The 14,031-nt window shown below is 40.6% G+C and overlaps 2 protein-coding genes across 3 annotated transcripts; one reads left to right on the top strand and one right to left on the bottom strand.

Moving 5' to 3' along the window:
- The first annotated feature begins 382 nt into the window (after nt 1–382).
- LOC136447514 (polycystin-2-like) lies at nt 383–3,213 on the top strand. The gene is made up of 3 exons (XM_066446515.1): nt 383–627; nt 896–1,234; nt 1,650–3,213. The coding sequence occupies exons 1-3, from the start codon at nt 405–407 to the stop codon at nt 2,447–2,449; spliced, it is 1,362 nt and encodes a 453-aa protein (XP_066302612.1). The 5' UTR covers nt 383–404; the 3' UTR covers nt 2,450–3,213.
- A 3,603-nt stretch (nt 3,214–6,816) lies between these two features.
- Nucleotides 6,817–13,506, bottom strand: LOC136447513 (uncharacterized). Of its 2 annotated transcripts, none has more exons than XM_066446514.1 (4): nt 9,029–13,506; nt 8,436–8,619; nt 7,844–8,027; nt 6,817–7,613 (listed from the first exon to the last, which is right to left on the bottom strand). In XM_066446514.1, the coding sequence occupies exons 1-3, from the start codon at nt 10,142–10,144 to the stop codon at nt 7,858–7,860; spliced, it is 1,470 nt and encodes a 489-aa protein (XP_066302611.1). In that variant the 5' UTR covers nt 10,145–13,506; the 3' UTR covers nt 6,817–7,613; nt 7,844–7,857. The 2 variants fall into 2 exon arrangements, with proteins under 2 accessions (XP_066302611.1, XP_066302610.1); XM_066446513.1 differs by having other exon boundaries at nt 7,856–8,027.
- Between the last annotated feature and the right edge of the window lie 525 nt (nt 13,507–14,031).

Genomic DNA, 14,031 nt, shown 5'->3' with positions numbered 1-14,031 from the left:
ACCTGGTGGGACCTGTGCAGCTACGGAATATTAGAATACAACCAGGTATGTAAATTCTGTTAGAAATAGAAGCATTTCCTTGTAGTGTTGCAAGAGTTGCTCTAAATCTACGTATTTGATTTTCATTGATAGACTTATACATTGAAGACTAAGGCTGCGATTTGCTTCGGTGAATCGAGTCAAGAAAAGAAAAGACAAGATGGTCAAAGAAAGATTGCACTAGCATCCTTACTTTGCGAATATCTAACCGAGTATTTTCTTCTTGCATTAAGCTCAGCTTACGTACCTCTGATGGGAATTTTGACTAAAAATGGCTATATTATGTACGCCATGTTGCTTTTGCGTGATGGTTTGAATACTGTTTTTTTTAACTTCTAGACTTTAACTGTCAAATCCCAGCCCAAATGATGGCAGTGGAGTCTCACTGTAACCTGCCGTACTCGGAAGGTGTAGCTGACACACATAACTACACACAGGGCTGGATCCCTGATAACACAACATACAATACTACTGATGATGTTTGCACCGAGAACCTGGTGCCGTCCGATGCAACAAGATCTCCAACATACAGTCACTGTGACGATGGACAAGAGATGTGGAAGTACACATTTGTGTCGTTCGCAAATGGTTTGTTTTCGAGATCTTTAACTTTTATATTCAGTTCGCTACTGCTACAACAATGACTAATTTCGAAATTTCTAATTGATAACTATTATAACAGTATGTAAGCTTCAGACAGTTGAATCAGAGGAGAGTTATCGTAATCTTACCAGAAGATTATTCAGAAAGGCGGTTGATAGACAATCAGAACATGAATTGGACTTGACATCACTGTAAACAGTAATTCATCATATAGGATGTCACGTTGCTGAAAACACATGTGTATTACTTCCAGGTTTCCCGTATGTCGGTCAACACGGCATCTACCGTGGCGGTGGTTATGTCGCCTCTCTGGGAACGTCCAACCAGTCGAGTTCAAACATAACCGCCTACTTGCAACAACACAGCTGGTTGGACAACCAGACTCGAGCGGTCTTCATAGAAGTCACGCTGTACAACCCGCACGTAGACTTGTTCTCGGTTTTCTCAATTGCCGTAGAGTTAACCAACACTGGAGGAGTTTATAGGAGTTCGGAGGCCGTCACCTTGCGTCTCAGACAACACGACGCCGTCTTGCTGTTGGTTCTACGAGGCTTCCTGGCCCTTTTTCTGGTGTACTTTGCATTTACGGAAGGTGAAAACTTTTGATATCGTGTGCTTCACGTTTAAACAAACAAACAAACAAACAAACAAACACAGACTCAGACGACCACAAACACATACAATAACAAACTTGAACTCACCTCATCTATCCCGTGACCTCTTATTGGGTCGTCGGGGCACCAGGCGGCACTACCCCCCCCCCCCCCCACCTAGCCCTGTCCTCAGCTACATACACGAACACACCGCCATACTACATTTGACTAGTTATAAATCTATAAATTTACCTCTGAATCAATTTATGTGATATTTTTAGAAACTGATTTTTTGTACTTTGTGACCTACCACTTTTGAAATATAGAGGCCAATAATGAAAAGGTTTGAGAGAGAAAAAAACACATTGATCAATAAGTTACTTTGAGTTTACACATATGTTCTATTCACCACAGCCAAAAAGCTATTCGTCCGACCGCTGGACTATGTTATTGAGGTCTGGAACTGGATGGAGCTCTTCATCGTTGCCCTTGGTTGTTCCACACTCGGTGTCTACCTCTACACACAAGGCATCATTGATGTCGTTTCAGAGCAAAACGCAGTCGGTAACTCTGCCTTTGACCAGTACAAAGTTGCTGCCGATTGGTTCCAAGTCTACACCTACCTTCTGGGTCTATTAATCTGCTGTATTACGCTTAAGTTTCTTCGCATCCTACGCTTTAACTCTCACGTGTACGCTTTGTCTATGACGATGAAGAAGTCCTTTAAGCCTGTGGCACAATTTATGGCTATGGCCGGAGTTGTCGTAGTAGCTTTAACTATGATGGCAAATTTGGTCTTTGGCATCAAGCTGGAAAGTTTCATAGATATCCCAACAAGTTTACAAAGCCTTCTTTTGATGATGTTAGGCAGTTTCGACTTCGAAAGTCTTTCTGAAGGAAATAGAGTACTTGGTCCTCTGATGTTCTTCTCGTATCAAGTCATGATGCAGTTTATACTACTAAGCATGTTCATGACAATCATTATGGACGTAAATGCACAGCAAGGGGACCAAACACCTCCTGACGATGTCAAGTTTGTTTCTTTTATCAGAGAAAAGGCATCAGAAGCAAGTGTAAAAGCAAAAGCCATACCCTCTGGTATAAGATCATTTGAGTCAAATAGTCAAGATACCTCTCCAGATATGCTTGAGAATGTAGGCCATGGGCTGGATAGGCTTGACAGATACAGTGCGCGGTATGATAGCACGCTGTAGGCGATCATACCCTTGCATTGAAAAACCACATATCTTAATGCCATTGATTAGCCAATGGTAAAACATGTTTTTTCCTCGAAACGATTCTCATCACTTGTACATATGGTAAGTTTGTCGAAAATACATTCTGGTTAACAATTACTGATATTATTTGATAAAACATGTATTTTTCTTTCTTTCAAAATGAGAACAGGTATCACTTACATCAAGTATCAAGTACATATATTTTCCCAGATCATTTTTACCAAACATGTATGTGAAGCAAAACACGCAAGGTCTTACATTCCCAGGCGTACAAGGAGGTCACAAGATGTAAACCTTGTAAACAAACATTTAATCTAATGTAATTATTATCTTTTGTGTGTATAAAGAATATACAATATCGTTTTGATTGTAAATATATAATTGTTAATGGAAACAGCGTTTCCCTGGAGCAAACGGATATAATAGAGGTGTTTTTTATCAATCTATTTGAATCTAGGCATGAAAAACATTGCATTTTATTATAATTTTTGCGGTGTTCTGATATTCTGTACTACAGGCTGATCAAGAAAATTGTATACAAAACATACATATTTACCTTCGTCATTAAATGAAAAAGTAACATAGTATTACAGTAGTGAATTGTGGGAATTCGGTGGGAGAGAGAGAGAGAGAGAGAGAGAGAGAGAAAGAGAAATACCAGTTTAAGGAGAATATTGTAACTGTTTTAATGATGAGTAATGCCAATAAAGAATACTGCAATCGACTTTGTTGATGCTTGAACTCATTAAAGAGTAAGAATTATGTATATATGTATGTCAAAGGCGAATCAATCAATGTATCTGTATATGTATCTAGTACGTAAATCAATCCCTACCATTTGTAATGTTATATGTCAAATGTTGTAGCTTTGTATCGTGATTTAAAACTTTTCTGTTATCACATCGCATTGTAGTAATGATGAAGAGAGCAAGAGGACTTTGATGTATTCCAAAGGACTGATAGAAAAGGTGACGTGTACCAGTGTAACAGAGATGTCACGCAGTGAGTGGGTGAGAGATGGATAATCCAGTGAGTGAGTGAGTGAAAGGGGTGTGTGTGTGTGTGTGTGTGTGTGTGTGTGTGTGTGTGTGAGCGCGCGTGTTTGTGTGTGTGTGTGTGTGTGTGTGAGTGAGTGTTTGACAGTGTGTCAGTGAGTGGCAGTAAGTGTGTGATAATGAGTGAGGGAGTGTGTGTTTGTGTGTGTGTGAGAGAGTGAGCGAATGACAGTGTTTGAGTGAGTGGCAGTTAGTGTGTGATAGTGAGTGAATGTGTGTGTGAGCGTGTGTGTGTGTATGTATGTGTGAGTGAGTGAGTGAATGACTGTGAGTGAGTAAGTGAGTGAGTGAGTGGCAGTGAGTGTGTGACAGTGTGTGAGTGAATTAATGAGTGACAGTGAGTGAAAGCAAGCGAGTGAGGGAAAGAGCGGAGAGGGTGTTTCGGCGTAGTTACCGGTCGGGAATATCCTTTAACCGCCAACAAGATGTGCATTGTAACCTCCAATACTATAGTATTTCCCAACAGGAAAAAGCAATGTATCTTCATCTAGAATCGTAAAGGTATTGTAACAAAAATAGAAGTCTGGTACTATAGCTCATATAGAACTGGGTACAAAATATCAATACATGTTCAAAATGTATGTTATCGGCTGTAATAATAATACGCCACATTAATGCATAAACAAACTAAGTATCGCTTAGACCACCGGTTATATTTTACTTAACCCTCATACACCCGAACCCTTTTTGCGACTCAAATGACTGAACGGGGTCAAAAATGACCCCAAAATGTTTTGTTCAGTAAAATCTCCCTTTTCACTTTTTTTTTCGCTGATTGTTATCCGTACATTACTTCATCAATGTAAGAGGAATGTTTTGGCTAGTTTAAGTATGAATAATTCGAGTTCATTATGATAATTTATGCAAAAGGATCAGAAGGACGACGTTTTGAACTATTCCTATTTAGACCGGTAGAGGATTTTTGAGGCCCACGCCAAATTTTATGTTGCATAACTCCTTAACGGCTTACAGAAGAGCCACCAAACTTGGTGAATTTTAATAAAATGTCCTTAACAAAAAATTCAAATGAATAAAGTAAGTTCATATTTTTCTTGTTGCCATGGCAACGGGTTTTTGACAGGCATATCTTACAAAATCTGCTAATTTCAGTTCAAACAATGACGTGTCGAGGAATTGTTGGTACACCACATTTATTTTCTTACATTGTTATCATCTGATATGTTATCCGATATAACTTTCATAATTTGACATTAATGCTGATTTCATGACGTCATCGGTCAAAATCCAAGATGGTGGATAGAATCACATTAAAACGTCATAATGACGTCATATTACGTCATAATGACACAAGATTTATTATGATGATATTAATTCACATGTGCATCATCCTCTGAACATTTGGTGGTGACACAACAAGACGTTTAGGAGTTACAGAGGGCAGGTCTCAAAACAGCACATTGTTTTTGCGTGGGTCAAAATGACCCCAGTGGAATCACTCCAAACTTTCCTCTATAATGTCAACAGTATTGTGCCCATCTCCTTTGAAAATTAGAAGAGGTTAGAATAGATGTCTACTGATAAAGTCACGGAAGGAAATTGTTTTGCAAACGAAATTTGCAAATGGCACATCAAAATCCACACCTGGGGTCAAAAATGACCCCGTTCGGGTGTATAAGGGTTAAGGTTTAAGCAAACTACATCAAATGGATTTGACATTTATTTCGCCTTACCTTCGCCAAGAAGACAGCATAATATAGTAACTCGAGGAGTTGTGATATGATCTTTATAAATACTTGTTACTTTAACTTCTTTGAAATAGCTACAATTCTTTACATTCAAATAAAATTGTTTTTATCGTTTTATTAGTATACGTGACATCTATTTCCAAAACGGCTATCTCACTGGACTGCTCCAAGTTTGTGAAGCGCATTTGCAAAGTTTCATGATTATTTTGAGAGCTTGAAGTAACTTTTATAATCCATTTAGCGTAGTTCATCCCCCAAATTAAAGACTGTTAAATGATGTTTTGGACAGTGATAAAGTGGAAGATTCAAGATGGCGGCCCCCACGTAACACGCTAATTGTGGTGGCTCAACATTTTCGAACATTTTTCCGCACAATTGTCGTCTGTAAAGCTACGTTGTCTACCCTTTTTGTTAAGAAAGGGACCGGTAATACGTGGCAGCACCTTTTGATGTCGAAAGGCCGGGGGAAACGAGCTAGAAACGTTAGCAGAGAGCAAAATCCCGGACAGCGCAAGAGCCCCCCCTCCAAGCTAGCCAAGATGGCGGAGTGCAATTTGAACGAGCCGAGCCTGGATAGTTTCTCGCCTGAACTCCGTGCACTAGCACAGCTGTTTATGTCTCAGTCCAAGAAGCAGCATGAGGCAGTGCTGTCAGAGTTCAAAGCTGTGGGAAGCAAGTTGGAGACTTTAGACGCCAAAGTGGCGGACATATCGGCGGAAATCACTACACTGAGAGGAAGGGTAAACGACCTAGAAAATGGCGCCAGCTTTCAGAGTGATGAACTGACTCAACTACGCCATGCACTACAACAGGTACGCCGTGACAGAGTCAGGGCAGACCTTCTAGCGGAAAGGTACTCGATGAAATCTGATTTGATAGTTCGGGGACTGATATGGAACAAGGACGAGGATTCTGTGAAGGTGTTTCGTGACTTTGTGTCCAGTCATCTGAACATACACGAGCCTATTCCACTTGTAGCTGTACATCGGCTCGCCAAACCAACACAGACTCGACCGAACCCCCCAATGTTGGCCCGACTTGTGAACTTTCAACAGCGAGACTTGATCCTGCGTGCTGGGAGAAGACGACGGAGAGAGAAGGACTACGACTACGTGGTGCACGAACATCTCCCGAGACCACTTCAGGAGGCCCGGGGGAAACTGGTCCTCTTTTCGGGTTACGTTTATATATATATATATATATATATATATATAACATTATATAAACATATATATATATATTCCATTTTCTAGGTCGTTTACCCTTCCTCTCAGTGTAGTGATTTCCGCCGATATGTCCGCCACTTTGGCGTCTAAAGTCTCCAACTTGCTTCCCACAGCTTTGAAAAATATATATATATATATATATATATATATATATATATATATATATATATATATATATATATATATATATATATATATAGTACCTTTATATAATGTGAAACATTTCTATTGGAAATGCTGGTGGTTAAATCTAGGTACGATATCCAATTATAATGCAACATCATCATCATCATCATCCACTGGTTTCTGCATCTGCAGTCGTTGAAACGTCCTGCAGCTGCATTCATAATGCAACATAAGGGTGTATATAAGGTTTATTGGTTACAATGATATCAATATTAGTAATAATGAAATAGGTCGTTGTTATGTTATTTTAAGGTGTTAACACAAACGAAAATCTTTCAGAAAGAGTATATATTAAGTAATTGGTACACATTTCTATATGCGAATCTGTTTAACTAAGTAAGTAAGTAAGTAAGTGTTTAACTACCTCTATGAGTCGATATCATATATAATCACATCCTATCGTTACTTGAGCTCTACAGTATATAATTTAATTGGCATCTATCAAGAAAAAGGAGAAGGAGCTTGACGCAACAAAAAGTACAGAGACTTTCAAACCGTCAACTATAAACTACAAAATATAGATAGAAATGAAATCTTAAAATTCTACCTACTAAGCAATGAGTAACATCCGTAGTATCATGTTACAATGAAGTAGGGCTAATCTAGGATTACAGCATCTATTCATGAACAAAATTGATGTATTTGCCTATTTTTGGATTGTAAGAGCTGTCATATCTAGATATATATTCAAATCTGCCCAACGTATCTAATCTCCTGAAACCAGTTGCACAAATAAAGTTGAATATATAATTTAGTAAGATAGATATTTATGACAACAATTATCATCTTTCTCACAAAAGAGTTGGTTTCATTAATTATAGGAAACAAGTACAATCGTTAACTTAAATGAAGAATAAATGAGAAATAAAGAATTAAAACTGCTCCACACGACTAAAAGTCGGTTGATGAAAAGCTTTCAGACAGCATCCGCCATCTTTCTTCAGCTGTGAAGCGAAAGTCACGTGACCTGGAAGTCAAAGGTCACACAGGTAACGTCACACACGGGCTAAATGTTGGCTGTACTGATAAGCTATAAATACGTACTGAAATTGAAACCAGTTAAAATCTTCCTCACAAAAAATGGACTCAAAACATCTTTAAAGTATCTTTTTAACAAACAAAAAAACAAGCAAATAAACACAAACAAACAGAAGCACTACTACCCATGGGCTGTATTGATCTGCTTTTGATACGTACTGTGATGTTCACCTTTAGAGAAATCCCCACGCCTGGATCTCCTGGATCATCTGCAGCAGATCTGGATCCGCCGGGATCACAAACAAACGTGTCAAACGGCCGATCACTCCGTACAGACAGTCGGCTTTGAAGTCTGCCGTCAGCTGTTCCAGCGTGTAGCTATGTAGGACCGAGGGTTCTAGATCTGTAGAATATACATGTATTCAGAAAATAGCCCGTTAGAACGGAAGGATGGGCGTCTAATTCAGAATATATCGATGTTTCTTTGTCCATCAGGTGAGATAAGGAAGCTAGGAAGATATGCTCTTCTACATCTGTGACAAATTTCAACTTGTTTCATACACAAATGAACCTACTATGGTACTTCAGGCGTTTAATTTTGACTTACTCTCGTATGTACAATCAACAGCCGACATTTCGGCATCTGTCTGTCACCTTCCTCGGGTCAATACTTACTGGTACTATTCCACACTGCAGCTAGGTGTCGCTGCTAACAATGCAGTCCCAAACGTTAAGTATTATGTCAAGTGCGGTCCCAAACGTAAACCATGGTCATATGTAGAAGAAGGTTATGGGTAATGGAGATTCTCACCGTTCGGACCCAGTGTCTCCTGCAGTTTGCGGTGATAGTGGGCCAGGATGTCGTCCCGGTGGTTGTGGAAGACGTCCCAAGTCGCGTTGCAAAGAAACAGGAGCGTGAGGTCGAATGTTGGCGGCTTGTACATGAGCGACTGCCAGTCCACGAGCCTGAGTTCAGTCGGCTCGTCTCCGACGTACTATGGTTGGGTGAATGACAACGACAATACTAGTAATCTGTATCTATCTGCATCTACACAGCCGGTATAACCGCCATTAGGCGTAACACACCAGCTTCGCAGGCACGCGGCACGGCGGCAGCTGGTTATATTACAGTGAACGGTGTGTTACACCTAGTTTTCGCATATCTGCCTGCAACCGTTCTTTAAAGCTATTTAGTGGGGATGCTCCTAGAGCACTTGATGACAACGAGTTCTATTCTACTATGGTTCTCAGAAAATACAAATTTTCTGAAACATCAATAATAAGTCGTTTATAAATTTAGTAAAGCAATGAAAGACTACAATCGAAGCTCTACAAGAAATCTTGACGGTGGCCATGATAATGATTGGTTTAAGAAAGAAGGAAACAAAACGTGTCATGTCTCACCTTAATCATGATGTTATTCATCCAACAATCCGTATGGCTAAGCACTTTAAGCTTCGGGTCTTCCTCAAAGATGCACATTGGGTCTAACTTCTCCAGACGAGCTACCAGATCTGTCTGGTCAGGAAAAGCTGCGGCAAAGCCCTTCACGCTGATCTGAAACTGGATCTTTCCTGCATGGGCCACAGCTGTAGCTGCTGAGGCATTCATGATCCAGTCGTACTTCTCGGGAAGGGGATTGCCCGAGCGGAGCTCCAGTCGGTGTGACAGGCCGTGCAACTGCGCCAGGGCGCCGACTGCCAGCATCATCTCCTCACGGCTCAGCGGCTGGCGGTTGGGTTTTATGGAGAACCCCTGAGCTTTCAGATTTTCCATGACCCTAACGGACACCATGGAGCGTGGATCGGTGGCGGCGAAGTAGCATTTTGGAAGGAACAATGGATCTGCAGGAGGGGGATGTTCGCCATCTTCATTCCCATGCCCTGTGATCGGTATTGCCACAGATAGGAGCTCGGGAACCGCCTGGGAGTAAAACTTTACTTCAATCGTCTCAACGTTGATATGAAAGTCCTTTGAAAACTCCTTCACTACTGTATACGGCCGCTTGAAATCTGTAAGTTTAGCGACGAGACTGTAGCGCTGACTTGTACCATTCCTTGTCCCCACCGCTTCAAAAGCGACTATATCGCTCATGAACCCCTCGTCATGGTTGATGCTTCCCTTGACATCGACCTCCGTGATGATGATGCCCGGGAGGTCCTTTTGCAGTACCTTCTGCACCCAGGAGGGGGCGATGTCTTCTGCAGACTGCGGGATTGCGATCTCGGCTGTTGACGTCATCTTCAGTAATATTTCTTTAACTTTCAAGAAGAATAGAATGTTTGGGAAACACTTTGGATTTTCAAACAAACTCAATCTAGTACTATGTTTAATGATTGTTTCCATGTATTGTATCATGCAATAAAGTTCTTCTGTATGCGATTTGTATTTCCCTTTTACGATCACGAAAGAAAGAAGCTGTTTAAAGAGGCAAGCAAATTCCATCCTAATTTCCCCACTTTCACAGGCAAAAAATCCTTTAACATCACATCTCCTCTTAACATCACAAAACCCACACATTTCCACACATTACAGAAGAAGTGGGATCATTCGTCTTCCACTGTCTGAACCCAATAAATAAGTAGAATTTAGTGTCAGAAGTTAAACAAGAGTAGTCACATGCTATTCTGTTCCTCGTTGTCTGTCAATCCTTTTTCGTGCAATAAACGTTCTGTATTGAGAACATGTACGCAAGGTTACTAGTTAATGTGCAGTACCCGTTTGCGGTCACTTGAGGCAACTTGCAGACTTCGAGGTGAGTTGTGAAAAAGAAAGTTCTCTTGAGAAGGAAAGAAGTGCTTCCGTATATGATCTATGTGCATGTGTCTTATCTACTCTATAGGTGTGCATCCAGCAGGACAGCGGACTAATTAAGCGTCTGAAAACAACAACAATTTACATTGTCGCATTACATCGCAAAACACTGTAACAGATGGCTTGGTTTCTGATACTGTAAATGTAGAAATGTTCGCGGTGGTTTTATGTTCTCGGTTCGCTGGACACTCAAAGATGACAACATGAATGTATTGCAATGGATGCTGTTTATGATGGACTATTTGGGAGGTTATAATGATTCCAGAAATAACATCTAATCTAAACATTCCCCCGACACCCCCTCCTTCACATCTGATGACAGTCACGGGACGTAGAAAAACACAGGTATCTTTATGTTCGAAAAGATCTGTCATACACATTTACTTGCCGCTAAAGTAGGAAAATTACCTAAATGTAGCAACATGAATGGACAATGGATGTCATCTGTAACCATATTACAGCTGTCTAGGTTTTGATTTGCACTCCGACCGCCTGTTTACACTGAATGTTTCTCGTGGTGTAATCCATTCATTCTCATGTCCGACTCATGTAGATCAAAACTCTTTTTTTAAACCGTTTTTGTGCTTCTAGCAGGCTACCTTCGACAACCGCTAACACACAAGTATGTCATGATCAAGTCAGGAAATTGTATAAAATTTTGGTTACAGGCTATTTCGCATTTCTACACACACCATCAGGAGTTAGCAATATTGTATAAGTTTAGGTTTGTTCAAGAATATGTACGAAAGTAAGGTCAATGTGTTACTACTTGCATTACAGTGGAAGCTCCTGCATCAATGTAGTGTAGAGAAGGTAGACTACACATCGTTAATTCCTTACCTGAGAGTTAATTTGTCGTGTCTTCTTCCTCAGAACACAAGGGTCAAAAGAGACCGTGTGATGTGTTCATTAGGAGTTATTCTAGCTGTGTATGCGGGTGGATACCTCTCAGACCTTGTCCACTCGGTTATGGGGGTGTTTGTGCGTTTTCTGTAGTATTTTAGAGAATGCATTTCTGTTGAAGTGTTGTATAGTGTAGTTTGATTGTCAGGGTAATAGACATTTTTTCTATGTGCTCCAGGTGAAGCCCCCGTACTAGCACATTCAGTAACCTCGCATGACCTTGTCCCTCACCACTACCCAACCAACGTTGGAGGCGAGTTTGGAGCAGTCTGACACGTTTTACGCCACGCCTATCTTTCGCAATGATCATGTTACAACCGTTTTACATGTACGTAGTACATATCCTACTCCCAATAGACAATAGCCCAGGATGACTTTCAAACCTACTCTCTTCAATGTCCCTGGTAAATCATATTCCATGCAAGTGTTGAGTTAACGTTAGAGTTAAGGCTAGGGTTAGACGTACTGTTATGGTTAGGGTTTAGTGTGTTGGCAATATGGAGTATCAGACAAGATACGTCATGGGGTCAAAAGAGGAGTGTACTGATTCACGAAGATGTATTTCTAAATTTTTTCCCATTTTCGCCAAACGAAATTTTCATAAGTGCATTAAAACCAGAGATTTCGTTTTCTTTATTAATTTGTAGCCAACATTACAAGCTACGCAATGGTGTGACGCAGCTGAATGTACGGCGTTCATATGAAAACATATTCCGATGTAAAGCACTGAAACCGCGATTTGATGAGAAAAATTTGCGTAACAAATTCTACTGGGGAATATTTTCGGAAAATTGAAAAGATTGCCGGTATGTTCATACTAAATTCGTACATATTCGAACAGTTGGTGGAGGCGAAATAGCTAGCCATTCTTTAGTCCTGTACAAAACACATTTATGTTTAACAATTTATGTTTAACAACATTCAAACATACTTAAGCTACCATTCTCTACATTTATAAATAAGAAGACATATCTCTTTGACATTTTCCCCTTTTAAACAGCTATTCAAATGTACATAGTTAAGTCTTTCTCTAATGCCCATCAAATGACAACTTCATCATCATAACACTTTCAAATCTGACAACGCACATCATATCTACATCACATTATATTATACTTCCCAACTAACCACCTGTAAATAATCATCTTCATTCGGTCGAAAATGGTAGCTTTTTACAGAAACACTTGTTTCACAAATGACTCTCTTCTTGCCTCAAGATGTTGACTTTTCTTGCATTTGCTACAATGTAACCTTTTGCCACATAAAATGTATCAAATCCCCAAACCTTATCAGTCGTTGTGAACCGCTTTGTTAATTTCGACTAATTACCGAATCAGTCATGTTGTGTACACACGCGCGCTTGTTCAAAGGTTTTGGTCGCAACCGAGTCAATGTTATCTTTCTGTTGTTTCAACAAAATTCCAGACTACGTTAGTCGCTGTTTATCTAAATTTTTGCGGGGCTATGTGCGAGAGAATGTCCGTATGATTCTTAGTGTATAGCCGGTTATTGGTATCACCCAACTTCGGCGTAAAGCCCCTGTCACACTTGTGCGTATATACAAGTCCGCATGAGTTGTGCATTAACATGTTTTTGCTTTAGGTTAAGTCTGCAGACGGATAAGTAATTTCTTAGGTTTGATCACTAGGCTGCACAACGGCGGGTCGAAGTATAAACAACTTTTCCCCCCACAAACCTTACTTAAGCCCAATAATGTTAATGCGCAACTCACGCGCACTTGAATATACGCAGAATTATTACAGGGTAAGGTCGCATTCCTGTGTTAGGCCGTTCCATTGGAATCAACGTTGAAATACGCAACTTTATGACTAAAAATATAGGAAAAAAAATGATGGAGTCGTTTTATTTTCTGTGGGAAGAACACGTGTTCGTCATGCAGCAAAAAAAAAGATTCACCCAAAACTAACCGTGACAACGATATTTATCGCATTTCAAACTGCAAGTACCCACTATCCGCACGAGGCCGCTGTTGTACCGCTAGCGCCGACCGCAGCACTCATAGAAAAATGCGTATCGCTCGTATCCTATCGCTCGAATGACGAAACTTTCCTACCTAATCCTGACAGTTGTAAACAAGCTTTCATCTCAAATTCTTCTTATATCAGGTCGGGCCGATAAAAGGCAATTCATGATCCACTTAAACACACGCCTCTAATGCCCGGTTATTGTTTTTGGACGGATTATTTTGATTATTATACACGCGGACTAACACAGGAATGACACCCTAACACAGCAGTTTCACAGGCACGCGGCCTGGCGGCTACTGGTTATATTGCAACATTGAACGACCTGCCGCACTTAACCTTCGCACATCTAAATGTAAGTGTTTTTTATAAAGCTATTTAGTGAGGATGCCCCTACAGTTCATGGTGGCATCGTGTGGCACAATCGGAAGGATGTTTCGCCCAGAACCGAGAGGTCCTGGGTTCGAAACTACCGGTATGTCCCGATGTTGTGCCTTTGGGAAAGGCACTTTACACGAATTTCCTCACTCCACCCAGGTGTGAATGGGTACTTGACTTCGGTTGGGGAATGTCGTATTGGGGTCACCTGCTGGCGCTGAATGGCAGCCGCCTAGACCCTTGAGCCTAGAGTGCAAGTGTGGAGCAAATATGTACCTTGTGTGTCATGTGGTTGTAAACCATGCAGCAATTCAGCACTGGCTGCCA

This window comes from Branchiostoma lanceolatum, chromosome 13, assembly GCF_035083965.1.
Source record: "Branchiostoma lanceolatum isolate klBraLanc5 chromosome 13, klBraLanc5.hap2, whole genome shotgun sequence".
Taxonomy (NCBI): Eukaryota; Metazoa; Chordata; class Leptocardii; order Amphioxiformes; family Branchiostomatidae; genus Branchiostoma; species Branchiostoma lanceolatum.
The sequence above is the reverse complement of the archived record's forward strand: the minus strand, read 5'-3'. Positions and strand labels throughout refer to the sequence as shown.